Source organism: Gekko japonicus, unplaced genomic scaffold (genome assembly GCF_001447785.1).
Source record: "Gekko japonicus isolate JY-2015 unplaced genomic scaffold, Gekko_japonicus_V1.1 scaffold1301, whole genome shotgun sequence".
NCBI lineage: Eukaryota > Metazoa > Chordata > Lepidosauria > Squamata > Gekkonidae > Gekko > Gekko japonicus.
In genome coordinates, this window is record NW_015169213.1 from 232,586 (window position 1) to 251,709 (window position 19,124).

The window sequence follows — 19,124 nt, forward strand, 5'->3', positions numbered from 1 at the left end:
GACACACAGCTACAAGCCATCCCCCTCTCCCTGTAGACGGAGGGCCTCGATCGGCTCAACGGAGAGCCTGGGGAGAGCGGAGGACTCCGGCGGCAGCTGAGGGAGGTGCGGGAACTCCGTTGCCATCCCGTTCAGCACTGGAGCGGGACTCTTCTTACTTGCAGGAGCATGAAGATCCCGGAAGACAGAGAAGACCAGGAGTTAAAACAGAGAGACCGCAAATGACTGAAAGAAGCACTGGAGCGGGACTCTTCTTACTTGCAGGACAAGTGAGGAAGCGAGTGGCTCCAGAGCAGTCTACCTAGGTGACTGAATCACAGTAGGAATTACAAGGCGAAAGGGGGGGGTGAGAGAAGGGTGGAACGCTGACCCAGCGGCATGGGCTAAGGTTGCAGCAGTACCGTTTAAAGGTATAAATCTTTTTGGTGCAGATCTCAATCACTATCTGATTGAGGATAAAGACAAGAAACGGGTGCTTCCTTCAAAGAGGAAGGACGTGAAGAATAGGAGATTCCACTCCTTTTGAGATTCCAGATGTGATGATAACATGTTAATAGAACATATAAGGGCAGATGGCAGAACAAGCCCAGAAATGCCAGAACACGCTCCTTCAAAGGAAAAGCAGGACAAGGAGCCAAAGGTCTCAAGAAAGGACCATCAGCATGACTATACCGTGACTACAACTTTTCTCCAGGCAGTGGCAACAGACTGTGACAGACAGATGGGTACTGGAGACAGTGACCCACATTTACTCATTGGAGTTTCAAAAATCCCCACCCCAGCAATTATTGGAAATGCCAAAGAAGAAATCAGAAAAACACAGGATAATGACGCAGGCCATACAACATTTGTTGGATATCGAAGTGATAGAGAAGGTACCAGAGAGAGAGAAGTTGCACGGAGTATACTCTGTCTTCTTTACGGTTCCCAAAAAGAATGGGGACACCAGAGTCATACTGGACTTGAAGTGGCTCAACAAACACGTCAGGGCAAGAAAGTTCAAGATGGAAACACTGCGGTCCATCCTATCCTCTCTATAGGCAGGAGATTTCATGGTCTCCATAGACCTGGCTGAAGCGCTCCTAGACATACCAATAAGAGTAAATCACCGATACTTTCTCTGGTTTGTGTACCATGGAAAACACCGAGCTGTACCGTTTGGTCTGAGGACGTCACCAAGGGTATTCACCAAGGTACTGGTATCCATAGTGGCCTTCCTGAGGATGAAAGGTGTATCATTATTTTCCTTCTTGGACAACATTCTAATCAAGGCAGACTCGTACCTTCAGGCGCATCAACATCTGGACTTGACAATTCAGGTGCTGCAGGACGACGGTTTTGTGACATCAAGTCTTGAAAACGCAATGCTAGGCGGTGATGATCCTAGCCTGTCTACTGGGGATGATGGTGTCGTGCCAAGACCTGCTACCTTGGGCCAGATTCCATACATGACCCCTACAGAGATTTCTCCTTCACTACCAGAAGGAAATAGCCCACAAGATGGTCAAGGAGGTGGAACTTGCACGGACCGTGAGCCAAGAACTGTGGTGGCTTGCCCCGATGCAATTCTCCGAGGGGATGCCACTCGGGGAGCCCCAAAGGACAGTATTAATGACAGATGGGAGTCTCTTCGGTTGGTGAGCGCATTCCATGGGGAGCATGGTACAAGGGACTCAGTTGGAGATAGAGATGACCAGGAGTATCAACCTTTTGGAGCTCAGAGTCATAAAACTGGTGCTAGTTCGGTTCCAGAGTCAGCTGTCAAGCCGTCATGTTCTGGTACAGACGGACAATATGATGGCGAAAGCTTATATCAGCAGACAGGGAGGCACACGATTCAGGCGTCTGCACCAGGAGGCGGTACAGGTGATGCGATGGGCAGAGACACACATACTATCTCTAAAGGCTATCCATGTAGCAGGAAGAGAGAACATACTAGCGGACTGGTTGAGCAGACAGACAATAGATCAAACCGAGTGGATGCTACACAGGGATGTGTTTCAACAGATCAGCGACAGGTTCGGAAATGCAGAGGTGGATCTCTTCGCGTCAAGGCAGAATTGACAAGTCAGAAAATTTGTGTCCAAAACACGAGCAGAGGGGGCACTGGGGACAGATGCCCTAAACCTAAGGTGGCCAAGAACTCTATGCCTTCCCTCCCCTGCCACTCATTCCTTGAATGGTACAGTGTGTAATAGAGCAAAAAGCGGACTTGATTTTGATAGCGCCCTTCTGACCGAGAAGGGCGTGGTTCCAGGACCAGTGAGGCTTTCCATAAGGGACCATTGGCATCTTCCGCTCAAACGGGACCTCTTATCCCAGGGGATGACCGTCCACCCGCGAACAGACATGCTACAACTAACAGCGTGGAGGTTGAGAGGAGACAGAAGCTACGAGACGGAAGGGGTCTCCACCTTGTTAGCTTCTAGAACCCGCTGAGCCTGCTTACGGGGAGGGCGGGGTATAAATATATAAAAAAATAAAAAAATAGAAAGCTCTCTACAAACAAGATCTATAACAGGACATGGCAAACATTTTCCATCTGGTGTGGGGATAGGGGGCTAGACCTGATGAAAGTGCAGGTGGGGGAGGTCCTAGCCTTTCTGCAACAGGGTCTGTCAAAAGGTTTGAGCAGTAGCACACTAAAGAAGCAGGTGGTGGCCCTTTCTGCGGTGAGAGGCGCCAGAAAAAGTAAATCATTCTCATGCCACCCACACATACGGCACTTCCTGAGGGATGCCTCCTTGCTTAACCCACCACAGACACATAGATTTCTGACTTGGAAATTGAATACAGTGCTTCACGCACTGTGCCAGGAGCCCTTTGAGCCAATGTCATCATGTCCCTTGAAAGAACTCACACTGAAGACGGTCTTCCTAGTGGGGATCACCTCAGCACGTAGGGTTTAAGAGCTCAGGGTTCTGTCTGTTCATAGGGACCTGTGTACCTTTCATGATAGGGTTGTTCTTCGCCCAGATCCAGCGTTCATACCTAAAGTTAACTCATGTTTCCATAGGTCAGAGGACATTGTACTTCCTTCCTTCTGCCCAAACCTTACTCACGAGAAGGAGAAGGTCTGGCACTGCATTGACGTGCGTAGGGCATTGAATTTCTATCCGGAGAGCACCAAGGGGTGGAGGAAAACTGAATCCTTGTTTGTCGCCTGACAGTTGTCCATGGGGAAGGGAGTTTCTATGTCCACCTTGAGCAGGTGGATAAGAGGATGTATCGTTCAGGCTTATAGGTTGCAGGGGTTAGCTCCACCAGAGGGGGTCATGGCTCATTCTCTCAGGGGGGCGGCCATGTTGGCGGCCTATCGGGCCTTCCCGTCCCTAGAAGTCATTTGTAGGGCAGCTACCTGGAAGTCTGTCCACTCTTTTACAAAACAAGCTGGCTTGACAAGCTGGCTTCCTCAGAGGCGGCGTTTGGTAGGAGAGTTCTGCAACAGGCCCTGTAAGTACCGCAAGTTATCTGACCCACCCAGGAAGGCACTGCTTTTCTTACGTCCCAGGAGTAAGGAGTCAAGGACTGCCCTACTCCTGGACCACCGGAGAATGGAAGATTTGTATTCACTTACAGTGAAGCTTACTTCTCGGTGGTCCAGAGTGGGGCAGTCCTACCCCCTTTGCTTGAGGACACGACTTCCGATCTTCACAGGACCGAGGGAATGTTATGGAACTGGGCTCTGATTATGTCTGGTTCCTGTTTCGTTGTGAATGCTGTTGAGTGTTGTTGTTGTGCCATACTGAGTGATGAATAAGGTTTTGCTGTTTAATGTTACGATGGTGGTGGTCTCCCCTGGTTCCCGGGGGAGGGGGAGATGTTTGGTCAAAGTTTTTATTCACAGAAGTATGTGGAAGGTTTGGCTTTTGGTATGACTGGGGAGTCAGAGGATAAGCCCCTCCCCTTTGGGATCAAAGATTGGTGGCCCTGCTTATGGAAGAGGAGGTGCTTTCTGAGGAGTAAGGAGTCAAGGACTGCCCCACTCTGGACATCCAAGAAGGAAGCTTCACGGTAAATGAATACAAATATTTCATTTCCTCTTGGGGAACCATTGTTACCAATCTCCAGGTGAGGGCTGGAGATCACTCAGAATTACAACTGTTCTCCAGATGACAGAGATCAGTTCCCCTGGAGAAAATGGTGGACTCTGTGTCCTTATACTCTGCTGAGATGGCCCCCCTATGACAGCCAATGTGATGTAGCAGTCAGGGGGAAATAAAGGTGGGTTGATGCTTGGTTGGGAAGGAGATAGGGTTGCCAACTCCAGGTGAGAAATTCCTGGCGATTTGAGAAATGCAGCCTTGAGAGAGTGAGGTTTGAGGAGGGGTGGGACCTCAGAGGTACAATGCCATAGACTCCACCCTCCAAACCAGCTATTTACTCCTGGGGAACCATTGTTGCCAATATTTAGGTGAGGGCTGGAGCTCACTCAGAATTACAACTGCTCTCCAGGAGGGAGGGGGAGGAGATGGAAAGCTGACATCAGAGGGGCAAATAAAGGTAGGTTGATGGTTGGCTGGGAAGGAGATAGGGTTGCCATCTCCAGGTTGGGAAATTCATGGAGACTTGAGGGGTGGAGCCTGGAGAGGGTGGTGTTTGAGAAGGGGTGGGACCTCAGACAGGTGCAATGCCATAGACTCCACCCTCCAAACCAGCAATTTCCTCCTGGGTAACAATTGTTGCCAATCTCCAGGTGAGGGCTGGAGATCACTCAGAATTACAACTGCTCTCCAGGAGGGAGGGCAGAAGTCAGCTGAAGTCAGAGAGGCAGATAACAGTAGGTTGATGATTAGCTGGGAAGGAGATGGGGTTACCAACTCCAGGTTGGGGAATTCCTGGGGCTTTGAGGGGTGGAGCCTGGAGAGGGTGGGGTTTGAGGAGGGGTTGGACCTCAGGCAGGTAGAATGCCATAGATTCCACTCTCAAAACCAGCCATTTCCTCCTGGTTAACCATTTTTGCCAATCTCCAGGTGAGGGCTGGAGATCACTCAGATTACAACTGCTCTCCAGGAGGGAGGACAGAAGTCAGCTGAAGTCAGAGAGGCAGATAACTGTAGGTTGATGGTTAGCTGGGAAGGAGATGGGGTTACCAACTCCAGGTTGGGGAATTCCTGGGGATTTGAGGGGTGGAGCCTGGAGAGGGTGGGGTTTGAGGAGGGGTTTGACCTCAGACAGGTAGAATGCCATAGATTCCACCCTCAAAAACAGCCATTTCCTCCTGGTTAACAATTTTTGCCAATCTCCAGGTGAGGGCTGGAGATCACTCAAAATTACAACTGCTCTTCAGGTAGCAGAGATCAGTTCCTCTGGAGAAAATGGTGGACTCTCTGTCATTATACCCTGCTGAGGTCACCACAGCAATTGACACTGAGTGCCCAAGGCCGGGGCACTCTCCCAGAGCCTCTTTCTAGAGCTTGTTGTATTTATTTCCACAACAGGCCTTATTCCTAGTAATGTCATAAAGCTAATTCAGAGTGGCTCCGTTTGCAGCTCTCATCATTGCTGGAAAAGAGATAGGATAATTTTATGGCTATGAAAGCGGACATGAAATAAGGCTGCCTTTTGATTTAGCAGTAATATTCAGTAAACATATGCATATACAAAATTATGGAACAATAACTATTAGTTAAAATTACCATCTTGTTATTCTTTAAGTATTGTATTATTATTATTGCATTTTAATTACTATTAATATTTATTACATTTATGTCTCACCCTTACCACTAAGAAGTTTAGCACAGCATTTTATCCACACTACAGATTTGGCTGAAAGAAAATGAGTTGCCCAGGCTTCATGATCACTGAAAAATTTGAGGCTAGATCTACATATCTCTGGATATTGTGCTGTTTCTGCATTGTCATAATCATTCACCTCTATTCTGAGAGGACACAACAATTAGGACATGACAATTAGGAGGTGAATACTTATGACTGTGCAAAGTAGCATGAAATTCCAGTGTTCTCCTGAGCCTAAATTTCCATATCCAAACTCAGCACTGCATTATATTGTCCTGTGTCTCTTTATTGTGCATTACTGTATTGTTTGTTAAATAAATGTTGGTTTATTTGTTTAATCTTTTGAATACTTCCACAGATCTTGCTGCATCAAGATCTGTGTTAGACATATTACAATTTATTTTTAGTACACCAATCTCAGCATCCTTGGCATCATTTTCTTACTATCAGTTGCATGATGAGGTGGTAACATCCATATAGTTCATGCCAAAGGTATTAACTTGTAAAAGTGGCCACTTTGAAGATATAAGCTACCATGCATGCTGTTAAGTCAGGTAGCTGTTGATTCACTTGGAGCTAAATTTAACCAGAAATGTTAAACACTTCTTAAAACCCTGTATTATATGTGAATTCAGCCTGCAGATCTATAACTGCAGGATGAGAATTAAAAAGCATCTTGTACACTAAAAAAGGCCTGAAGAAATTGTTAGGAGGAGCAAAATGGCAATCTAATTGAGAAATCAAGGCAGCATACAGTGAAGTGCATTTGCTTGTATAGACTCCCTAGTCATAATGATAATTGTCTCTTTCTTTAAAATGACTCCCCAGCTTCCAGTTCTCATTAATCATTATGGTTGTGTATAGAAATACATTTCTCAATCTCAATGTGCATGCAAGCTCTAATCACTGTAAATTGCATGTGAATTGTTTTTAGAGGAAGTTATTTTTTGTACTTGACAGCCATTTGTGTAGATATCTGGCTCACTGGTATATTCTAAGTATAGGTTTATCAATGTTAGGTGTAGTATGGAGACTGTGAGCCAGAAGCAGAAAGTTTTGGTATTGGATAGGGGTTAGGTGGGATCGCGAAGAGTCAGACTCGACAGTGAGGATGAACAACAACAATTGGTGGGATAGTGATGTGAACAGGTGGCCACTCTGAATGGAGTGCATCCAATACTACCAGAGGTCGATTGGGGGGATCGCAGGGGATCGCCGTTCCCCCGGGTGAGGTGTGGGGGGCGGGGCACATGACAAAGCCCCGCCCCCTGCTTCCAACCGCCCCGCTTCCGGCCCTCATTCAGCCAGGAGGAGGCAGGAGAAGAGGGAGGGTAAGTTGCTTTCTCCCCGCCTCTCCCCACCCCTGCCTGCCTGGGGCCAGGGAGGGCCTTGGCGGGGCTTCCTCGCACTCCCGCTGGCCTTGCAGGTCCACCGCCGGGCCCCTGATGTCAGGGGGTGTGGCATATGCTAATGAAGCCTGCCTGGGGCCAGGGAGGGCCTTGGCGGGGCTTCCTCGCCCTCCCGCCGGCCTTGCAGGTCCACTGCGGGGCCCCTGAGGGGGCGCGGCAGTGGAGCCACAAGGCCGGCAGCGGCCGGGACCGTTGTGGGCGGTGGGCCTTCGTGGGGCTTCCTCACACTCCCGCCGGCCTTGCAGGTCCACTGCCAGGCCCCTGATGGGGCTCGGCAGTGGAGCCGCAAGGCCGGCGGTGGCGGCCGGGACCGTTGGGGGCGGGGGGCTTCGCGGGGCTTCCTCGCACTCCTGCCGGCCTTGCTGGTCCACCGCCGGGCCCCTAATGGGGCTCAGCAGTGGAGCTGCAAGGACGGCAGCAGCTGGGACTGTTGGGGGCGGGGGGCCTTCGCGGGGCTTCCTCGCACTTCCGCACCTTTAAGACGAACAAATAGCACCTTTAAGACTAACCTTTAAGACTAAGAGTGGTGGGTGTGGCCTTATGACACACTTCCGGTAATGTCAGGGGGTGTGGCATATGCTAATGAGTTATGCTAATGAGTTCCCCTAGCTCTTTTTCTACGAAACGACCCCTGAATACTACAGTTATTGGACAGCTACTATCTCAGCCCTGTCATATTTTTCTTTATTTGAACTCAGTCCAGATTTGTCCAATAATGGGAACCCATGGTTTGTGACAGAAAGTTACTTGAGCAGACAAAACTGTCAAAGTAATAGTTCAGTAGTCAGACGAAAGTAAGGCATCTGAAAAATTCTAAGGTCCTCGTCTCCCCGAAAGTATAGGTGCACAAAACCAGGTCATTTTTTCAGTTCAATTATTTATTTATTTTTATTTAATTTTCGACTTATATACTGCTCTGACCACGGAGGGTCTCTGAGCGGTTTACACAGCTATTTATCCCTAACTAGGGCCACATTATTTGTATGGGGGGTGATAATCTACCAGCACCCCGGCCGCGGGCTCAGTTGTTATTCAGTTCCTGGCTTGGCTTGTTGTTCAGTCCCTGGCAGCTCTTTGGCGCTTCACTTTCTGGTGCCCGGAGTAGGTCTTAAACTGCAGCTCCTTCCGGTTGGCTTCACCCGGTGCTCGGCAACGCGCCAGCCGCAGCTCTGGTTCCGTCCCACAGGCTCCACCGTGCTGCGTTGCCACACCACCGCGCACCACAACTCCACCTCCGTCCAGCCTCGCGCATGCCAGGTCACCAGGGCCAACTCCGCCGCAGCTCCTGCCACACACCCTCGTAAGGAGGAGGGGTGCCCCCTGCCACCTAGGGGCAGGTACCCATTTTATCTACTTGTGTTTTACAAGCTTTCGAACCGCTGGGTGGATGGGATTTAAGCAATTCAATTATTAGGAAGCTGTGGGGCATCAAGCTTGAAGCTTCCTGTGTTCTATCTCACTATGACTCCTCAAGTGTTACACATAGGTAGACTGAACTTTTGGGCCAGCCATAATGGACACTGCTAGCCCAGAGCTTGTACTACTGTATCATAATATGAATCATCTTCAGGACTTTGCTCTGTGTGCCCCAACTGACAGAAACAAGGTGGGTGTGAATTAGAGCCTTTTCTGTAGCAGTGCCAAAACCTCCCCAGTGAGGATTGCCTGGCTCCAAATTTAAAAACTTCAAGGCACCAGGCAAATGAAGTTTTCCCACCCATTTGTTTGTTTGTTTGTTTGATTCAATTTTTGTACCACCCTTCCACAGGGCTTAGGGAGGTGTACAAAGATAGATAAAACAACCATATCCAGACTAGTTTGAGGTTAAAACATTGACATTACAATAAAATTACAGTAATCAGCTTAATTAGATGGTGGTCAGAACTAATTGTGCTACCGCCTTGCGGGGAGGGCAAGGGATTAGAGTGTCAGCCAGATGGATGCCATCACTGTCCTCAACCAAACGCCTGGTGGAACATCTCTGCCTTACAGGCCCCATGGAACAAACAAACAAACAAAAAAGTTTTCCAGAGCTTTAAAATATATTTCTCTCCCCTCCATGCCTTTGAAATTTTAACAGTCTACCCTGCTTTTATGCCACTTCTGGTTTTAGGAGGTTTTAATTTGTGCTTTTTACTGCTGGTTGTTGCTTTGGGAAGATTTAGTTATTTTAACTTGGTGCTGTTTTAATTGTTTTTATTAACTATTTTCCTATGATCGCTATTGTGGACTTTTTGTTTTTATTTTCTGATGTTTCTATTGTTTTGTTTTTTACTGTTAACATTTTTATCTAAGTAATCCCAAAAATATCTATATGGAGAAACAGGAATAGAAAATGTTTGAATAAATAATGAATATATCTAGAATGATACCTCTGTGAACAGGCACAGACAGTCCTAGGCAGGGGAGACCTGTCCACTAGGTGGCCTCACTGGAACCCAACACCTAGCTGCAGCATCAGGGTCTACCCCATGAGGTGCCCCCAGGCCAGTGGGTGGCGGCCAGTGGGGAGCCTGCTCCTTCCTTCACTTCATAATAGCACCAGTGTTTGGTTTATTACACCAACACTTATATTAGTGGAATCAGGAATACATTGAGCCTTCCATCTTCCATGTAGTGAAAAGTAGGTATGGGCACAAATTGCATTTTGCAATTCAATTTGTGGTTTGTGACTGAACCACAAACCAAAACATGAATGGAACCATTAGTATAGGCTCATGGGCCATTTAAAGTTTAAAACCTTACTTTCTGCTCCCTACAAAGGCATTAGGAGCAGAAAGCAGGAATTTAAATGGCTCTGAGTCATTTCAACCCTCTAGTTCTGCCCCTCACTGCTTTGAAGAGGGGGGAGCAAAATCAGAGGGTTACATATGGGGGTAAAGCACTTCTGGGGGCAATATGTTGCTGAAGGCTTTCACAGCCGGAGTTCATTAGTTGTAGATTTTCCAGGCTGTATGGCCGTGGTCCTGGCACTGCAGTACCTGATGTTTCACCAGCAGCTGTGACTGGCATCCTCAGAGGTATAACACAGAAAGATGGAGTACTTCTTCTCACATTGACACAGAGAGTACTCCATCTTTCTGTCTTATACCTCTGAGGATGCCAGTCACAGCTGCTGGTGAAATGTCAGGTACTGCAGTGCCAGGACCACGGCCATACAGCCCGGAAAATCTACAACAACTGACACCTCCGGGGGCATTTTATTCCCTCCTTTCTACTGACTTCGGCTTTCCCCAGCAATCAAAAATGTAGGGGTGAAGTGCCTCCCAGGGGGGCACTTCACTTGCTCCTGTCTGCTGGCACTTCACCCCTTCCTTTCTGCTGACCCAGTTGTCTCGGGCTCGGTCACAGAGTCCATTTAAAGGGGCTGTGTCAGGCACCCCAAGGCAGCTGAGCCAATGGGGAGAGACTTCTCCATGCTGGCTCAGCTGTCTGTGACCGAGCCCGAGACAGTTGGGCCAGCACAGAGATGTTTCTCCCTGTGGGCTCAGCTTTCTTGGAGTCCCTCATGCAGACTTCCACCTTTCTGCTGGCCATGGTGAGCCAGGATGGCACTTCACCCCTTCCATTCAAACCTTCCTTTGTGCTCCCTGTGGCTTTTCCCTTTGAAAAGCTGTGGGGAGCTAAAAGCAGGGTTTAAATGGCTCTGATGCATTTAAACCAAACAGCTGAGTGGTGGGGAGCTACCAACTACTCAGCTGTTTCTTGTGAAGAGTAGATAGCAGGTGTAAACCCCTGCTTTCTGCTCTCCATGAACCACAAGGTATAGATAGGAACTCTCAGTCTGGGGCATGCGATACTTTGTATTCTTGGTGCTTGGGGGGGCAACAGTGGGAGGGTCCTGGCCCCACTGCTGGACCTCCTGATGGCATCTGGTATTTTTGGCCACTGTGTGACAGAGTGTTGGACTAGATGGGCCATTGGCCTGATCCAACATTGGCTTCTCTTATGTTCTTATGTTCCTTGACCAAAGAACGGTACACTCCTTCTATCTGGGATGGTCATCCTCTTTGACTGAGCACTCAGCTATGGGAGGGATGCACATGGAGCAGTGAGGGAGGTAGGAGACACCCGCCTAGCCGGCGAGATCATCCAAATCAACCCTGGCGATCAATGGGGTGACAGATGTCGCAGCCAGATCACCCTCACAAACCACCCCAAAATCTGCAGTTCATGGCAGTTCGTCTGGGTTCTTCAGGTTGTGGACTCTGGTTTGTGAAGCCTGAACAGGCCAAAATTCATTTTTTTCTCACTTTTTTTTAATTTCACAAATACAAAACAAATATTGACATACAAACAGAAGAACATAAAAGTGGGGAAAATTTCGTTATCTAATTTTTCCATTGTAAATTTGACCTCATATTAGTACAGTTTGGAAATTAGTTTATCTTATATACCTTATATTTTAAATAAACATCCTTTGTTCATAAATGTGCCTATGGTTCTTATTTCTTTTCATTTCGGCTGACAGTCTAGACCAGGGGTGTCGAACTCATTTATTATGAGGGCCGGATCTGACATAAATGAGACCTTGTTGGGCTGGGCCATGTGTGTCATAAAATGTAATGCCAAGTAGTGGAGATATAATCTTTATAAAGGACACAAACACAAAGTTTTTTTTTAAACTTAAAATAAAAACATGCTTAAAACATTAGCACTCTTGCAATATTTTGTTTTATTTAACAGTGTCTGATAACTGACACCCCTTGCTCTGAATTATTGCATCAAAATGTCTGTGCTGTCACAATCTTGAGTATGCTGTTCAGGTGTGTATCTGTAAGCTGCAAACCTACGATGACACAGCAGCAGCCGAACTGGAAGAAGAAGCAGAAGACAGCCAGTTCCACTGCGGGCCTGATAGAAGCCCTCCGGGGGCCTGATCTGGCCCCTGGGCCGCATGTTTATCACCCCTGGTCTAGGCATTTGACCCCTGGTCTATCCAGTTATAGAATCTTGACCATGTGTTCTCAAAATCTTATTTTTTTATCTCCTCTCAACATTAAAGTTAGCTTATCAATCTCTGCAGTTTCCAGTATTTTACTTATAACTTCTTCCTTTGAGGATGTTTCAGTATTCTTGCTGCTGTCATAAACTGGTTCATGCACATGCCTATTGACGAGGTTATGGGCAAAACAGAAATCAGAGTTGCCACCTTTTATGTTTACGGGGCCTTGTAGCATTTACAAATTGCGTATTGCTGTACTTGTTAAATTTCTGTCTAATGAACTTATGAAAGACACAGAAATAATTGCTGACATATGTGCTCCCCTTTCTTGATGGGCATCTTCTTTGTTTTGTAGATTTAGTCCTTGTAGTAGCAGTGGAGTCGAGGTTCCTGATGGGTTTTCTGTCCAAAGGGCTGGGGCAGAACACATGCGGGAGGGGTAACAGGAAGAGTGCCCTTCCTTCCTGGATAATTTTTGTGCAGTCTTCTCTTTTACCAAATTTCCATTGTGCACTTGAAAACTCACAGTTCTGTGGATGTAGGGACAGAGCAATATACCTTCAAACTTTTGGTAGAGCAGGTTTTCCCCCAACTTCATCTTACCCAAGCGCCTGCTTTTTGTTGTGAAAATCCTTTTGAAGGGTCAGGAGAGCCTAGCAAACAAATGCACCAACAATTCAGGTGACAAAGAGGAAATCAAGAAAATGGCTTCCTTCTGTCTTCTCTGTTGCTGCCAGTTGCTAGCAGAAAAGAGAAAAGAACATTATTTTACATGGTTGCCCCATATTGCTACTGCACCCTAATTGGTGGAGTATTCAGCTCACAAAGGATTTTCAGGGGGAGAAACAGTCAGCTTGGGAGTGGAGAAGGCAGGGAAAGATCCACTTCACCAAATCCTTCCATGAATTTTCGCACTATTTAACTCAACATGGTGAACTCAGTTCCCTTACTGAGGTTTACATACTCCTGATGCTGTGTGATGATTGGCTGCTCCATCAAATGTATTCATCTCCTTCAAAGGAGAAGAGAAGATGGATACTGTGATTTGTCTAGAGAAACAGTGAAAGTGTTTTTGCTAGTTGCAGTGCTACTGCAGCATGGAAGATGAACCGAATTCTGGCTTTGTGGACAGGATTGAATATATTATACCTCTTCCTCTGACACCACATCCATTTATCCAGGGGTCATTTCCTGCAGGAGTGCACAGGAGCGGAGCTCCGGCTGTAAAGAGCCCAGGGGGCGGGCACATGCAACAAGCCCTGCCCCCTGCTCCCAGCAGCCCTCAGTCAGAGCAAGAAGCAGCCAGGTAAGCTGCAGAGCCCTCCCCCCGGCCCCCGGCCCAAAACAGTCCAGTGGCACCTTTAAGACCAAGTTTTATTCAGGTACAAGCTCTCCCTCCTCTGCGAGGACAGATCCAAAACAGTCCAGTGGAGCCTGAGCGGTGGGTGTTGCCTTCTGACACACTTCCGGTGATGTCAGGGGGTGTGGCATATGCAAATAAGTTATGCTAATGAGCTCCTGCACCTCTTTTTCTACGAAATGACCCCTGCATTTATCTACCCAATTTCTATCACAGTACTGGTGGGAATCTTCTCATGGAATGACTGTGCCAGTCCTGAGTCTGCTCAACCTTAGAGCTTCACTATAGCCCCACTTCAGGTGTCCTGTGCTGCCATTCACCTGGGAAAAGGGAACTTGGGACCATTATGGTCCTACCCAGCCAGCCTCACTTGAAGATAAGTGCCCACATTTTAGGCTACAGTACTATAAAGGGAGGCTAACTTTGACTTAGAACTTTGGTTAGGATGGTACTATAAATCATAGAATATGTGTAGGATATGTACCATAATCCATCATAGTCCTTTTAAAAAAATCTGAAGTGAAACCAGGGCTTTCCCCCCAGCTAAAGCTGTTTAAGTTTTGTTTAACTGTGTTGGATATATCAAGAAAGTTATATGAATGCTTATTAAAATTTATGAAATATATTTTGATGTACAAAGCAGTATGTACTTAATCTGACAAAACAGCATGCCACAATTTTACAGTACCCAGTGTATTGTAAATACAGAATTCTTCCACCATTCAGGCTGTAGTATAAGCAGGAAAAGGTTTATTGTTCTTACATCCTCAAGCTGCCAATAAGCTGTACAATTGTATGACTTAATTGATTGTCTTCCATTAATCAATTAACAAACATTTAAAGTTAAAGACAGAATTACAAAGTTAAAGACAGAATTACAATGCATTTGAAGTCATGATAGCTTGTCATTTATTAGTTGATGAATACAGTAGCATATATCAGACTCATTTCTTGTCTTTCTAATTTTTTCATTCCATCACAATCTCACTTTTAACTTTTAAAGATTTCTTATCACATTAAAGATGTGAAATCAATTATTCCTTGTTCCCTTGATAAGATGATGCACGGAGGAGGTGCTAAAAGTAGAGAATACAGGTTCTGGGAACTTAAAATGGACCAGTAGGGTCCAGATAGGTGATATAGTGGGACTGTGAAATGTCCTACTGTATCCATGAGCCTCATATACAGAAGAATGTTTCTGGGGTTCCTTCCCAGGTTCAATTCATACGTTCCTGATATCTTATTACTTATTAACATTTGATGTCTCAAAGCTACATATGTGAGTTCCATTGAAAAGTATTGATTTTTGAAGTGATGGCAAATGATACAAAAGTGCAGTCAGTACTGGACCTTCAACAACCACTGAATGAGAACCAAAAGTCTTGAGATGGAAACAAAACAGGGTGGTTAAACTGTTAAACTAGGAGATGGGGCAGGGGAGGTGGAAAGCACCATCAAGTCACAACTGACTTATGGCGACCCCATGGGGTTTTCAAGACAAGAGATGTTCAGAAGTGGTTTGCCATTGCCTACCTCCACATCACAACCCAGGTAGTCCTTGGAGGTCTCCCACCCATTTACTAGCCAGGACCAACCCTGCTTAGCTTCTGAGATCACACTAGATTGGGCTACCCTGGGCTATCCAGGACAGAGCAGGATCTGGGGGACTCAGGTTCAAATTCCCACTCTGCCATGGAGGCTTGCTGGGTGACTTTGGGCCAGTCACTCTCTGCCTAATTTCCTTCACAGGGCTGTTTATTTTTTTATTTAAAACATTTTTATGCCACCTTTCCACCCAGTTAGGATCCCAAGCTCATGAATAGCGAGGGGCATGGACCAGACCATGGACCTAATTTTTCCATGGACCTGGGGCCCATTTCATGGTCTGTGAGCCCAGTCCATATACCCGCTGACACAGACTTCCTACCACTGCACCAGGAGGTCCATAGGTCCATGTAGGGGTGGGGCTTGCAAAAGTCATTTAAAGTCATTCCCTTTAAATGGCTTTTGCAAAGCTGCATAGTGTGAAAGTTGAGACAGCAGTGACATCACCCATTTCTGGGTGGGTGAATTCGCCTCTCATCCTTCAATCACACACCAGGTGGCTTTGCAAAGCATGCAGCACATGAGTGAAGGCCAAATGACGAGTTCACCCACCCAAATGTGGGTAAACTCATCACTTAGCCTTCACTTGCATGCCAGGCAGCTTTGCAAAACGTGCTGCATGCGAGTGAAGGCCGAGTGTCAAGTTCACCCACTTCCACATGGGTGAACTCATCACTTGGCCTTCACTCGCACACCAGGTGGTTTGCAAAGGCCATTTAAAATCTAAATGGCTTTTGCAAAGCAGCACAGCATGCAAGTGAATACTGAGCGGCAGCTTCACCCACCAGGAAGTGAGTGAGCTCACTGCTCAGCCTTCATTCATGGAGCTGGCGGCTTTGCAAACGCCATTTAAAATTTAAATGGCATGGTCCCAACAGACCATGGTCCGGTCCGGTCCGTTACATGGAGGTTCATGGTCCAGGGGTCTGTAAACCCCATGGACCCACAGAAGACCTAGGTTTGAATTCTCACTCTGCCATGGAAACTTGCCGGGTGACCTTGGGACAATCATGCACTCTCACCCTCACCTACCTCACAAGGTTGTTGTTAGGATTACATAGATGAAAGAACAGTCTCTGGGGAGAAAGGTGGGATATAAAAGGAGAAAATAAAAAAGTGAATGAATAAATAAACCATACTAGCACATTTTTGATCAGAACCTTGTAAACTTTGTCTGGGCTGTGGTCTACCTCATGCCTGCCTAATGCAGTAGGGATGAATTCTGACACAGTGAGCATATCACAGAGCATAGTCATAACAGAGCAGTGCTCTTTGATTTGTGGACTCTATTAATTTGATGCTAAACCATTATCAGTGTGGATAATTTCTCTGAATGAATAGAAAGAGGTAGTTGCAATCTAAATTGATATGACTCTTAGGTAATCTTCAAGACAAATATTTTTGTTACCCCCAGTATTATGATATATGGCTTTGGAAAATCTCTAGTAGCTACTCTTTTTAATATACAACCTTTGTATTTTCACAACATCTGTGAATTGTATGTGTGTTAGTTGCAATTGTGACAAAACATGCTGAACCTTGTGACTGGTTAGGACAGGATTCCAAGAGTCTGTTCTTTACTAGAAAATTATTTGTCACCTGTAAGTGTATCTCCTCCTTCCTATTATCAGTTGTTTTGTTGAGTGTCTGATCTGGTCAGCCAAGCTCTTTATAAAAACAAAAATCAAAGCCAGAGCATATAAGGACTTTTTTCTAATGCCACATGATGTTCAGAAAAATATCTTTGACTCCATCAGGCCATTCCACACTCTCTTCAGGCTTTGCTGTTTTATTAGAAAGAATTAAGGAAATTGATCTTGTCCTTTGACCTGAACTCTGTCTTTTGTTTTGTCTTGTCATATACATTCTAGCAACATTCTAGCAACTTTTTATTTGTAGTGAGACACAGAGAATCTAATGTGAACTGTGCACTTCTGTTCATCTCCCCGCCCCTCATATTTTAGCCTGTAGGTGATTTTTATTAATTGCTTAGGATTTTGTGGGTATTTGAAAATGACATTGTAACAATATTTTTGTTTTTGTTGTATGTTGCTCTGAGGGAGCTTTTACTTGAAAAAGGTTTCTGATAAACTTTAACAGAAGTCATAAAGATTATTCCTGTTTCTTTTCAAACTTGAAATTAACATTTCTCATTTTTCTTATAGCCGCTTGGAACAAAACTCTATCAGAAGCATCACCCCTGGAGCTTTCTCCCAGTATAAGAAACTTAAAAGAATGTAAGTACATTAAGTGTTCTAATATATTTTTAAAATGTATTGCTGATAGCTATGATCCACTGAGGCCAACAGAAGTGCATAGGTATTTGTCCTGCTAATTATGGGAAGATTTCAAGGGTCCTGTGGGTAAAAACGACATGTACACAGTTAGCTCTTGGACACTGCACTCACGGTAGTAGATTCAGCATCCCCTATATGCATTTATGTGCCATCAAGTCACAACAACTTATGGTGACCCCAGCAAGGGGCTTTCAAGGCAAGTAAGAAGCAAAAGTGGTTTACCATTGCCTTCCACGGCAGAGTCCACCATCCAAGCACTGATCTGCTTAGCTTCTGAGATCTCAGGCTATACCATACCATTCCACATTTTCAGTATCTCCTATGCTAGACTACTAAAATGTTTTTTCCAAATCACTGGGTAGAGTTGCTGAAAGGAAAAATAAAAAAAACCATGCTCATACAGAACATGAATTACTGGACTGAGCTAATGTATTTGTCTGAATTAAATAAATCTATATATCTAATTCCCAAGATAACTATGGATATCTAAATCTGCAGATGGGGGCACACTTACCCCAAACCAGTTTTTCTGCAAACTTGGGTGACCCCCTAGGTTTGCAGAAAAATCTGAAAACTTAAAAAAAATACATTGGGTTTAAATCCCTCCGCCCAATAAAAAAACTTACCATTTAGTGCCTGGCTGCTGCTGCTCCTGTGGAGCCGATCTGGCCTCAGCTGCGGGGGCAGGGAATGCCAGGAGCCACTTTGGGCCCAGTCACGGCAACAGGGAATGCCCAGAGAGGCTCTGGGCCTGGCTGCAGCAGAGAGAAATGTTGGGAGAGGCTCCGGGCCCAATTGCGGCCATACAGAACACCGGGTGGAGCCACAACAGTGGGGAAAGCTGGGAGAGACTCCAGGCCTGGTTGTGGCAGACACCAGGAGCTCCTCTAGACCTGGCCACCACCAGGAGGTGCTTGGAACTGCCACTGCTACTGGCCTTAAAGGTAGGGGAAAAGAGGGAGGAAGAAAGAAGGGGGATTGGCTTGTGGGGGAGAGAAAGGGAAATATGGGGGTATTGGCTTGGGGGGGGGAGAAAGAAGAAGAGATTGGATGTATACCCCACCCTTCACTTGGAGTCTCAGAGCTGCTTACAATGTCCTTTCCTTCCTCTCCCCATAATAGTCACCCTGTGAAGTAATTGGGGCTGAAGGAGCTCTGAGGAAACTGCTCTTGGGAGAGTAGCTCTGAGAGAACAGTGGCTTGCCCAAGGTCACCCAGCAGCTGCATGTGGAGGCATGGCGAATCAAACCCAGTTCTCCAGATTAGAGTCTGCTGCTCTTAACCACTACATCACACTGGCAGATTGGCTTGGGGGGGGGGGGGGGGGGGGAGAGAGAGAGGGAAGGATTGGCTTGGTGGAAGGGTGGAAAGAAAAAGAAAGGGATTGTCTTGGGGAGAGAAAGAAAAGGAAAGATAGGGAGAAGGAAGGAAGCAAAGGTGGGGGAATGCCCCCTCCCTGCAAATTTCTTGTGGGTCCCCACTTGTTTAATTCTAATTTGCACGGTGAGATTCATGTGGATTATCTCCCTTTTAAATAAAAGCCGAATGGTGGTGGCACTTCTCTAGAACATTCCATGGACACGCTCCAAAATCAGTTCGCTCTCTGATCTGTCATTCAGAGGGTCTCCCTATCCACTGGCTGCTTTGCCTGAGTCCTGCCTCCAACATTCTAAACATTTTGCTGTTCCTCTCCCCCCCATAGCCAGTCAGAACACAGAGGTTATTTGCATATGCAGCCTCATTGGCCTTTGCCTTGGAACACAGAGGTC

At 46.3% G+C, this 19,124-nt stretch overlaps 1 protein-coding gene across 1 annotated transcript in view; it reads left to right on the forward strand.

The window, feature by feature from the left end:
• Positions 1–547: 547 nt before the first annotated feature.
• LOC107114785 (slit homolog 3 protein-like) overlaps positions 548–19,124 on the forward strand; it is a 291,107-nt gene continuing 272,530 nt past the window's right edge. The window contains exons 1-3 of the mRNA XM_015416378.1: positions 548–875; positions 1,066–2,182; positions 17,224–17,295. Coding sequence (XP_015271864.1) covers positions 548–875; positions 1,066–2,182; positions 17,224–17,295 — 1,517 coding nt within the window. The remainder of the gene's footprint in view (positions 876–1,065; positions 2,183–17,223; positions 17,296–19,124) is intronic.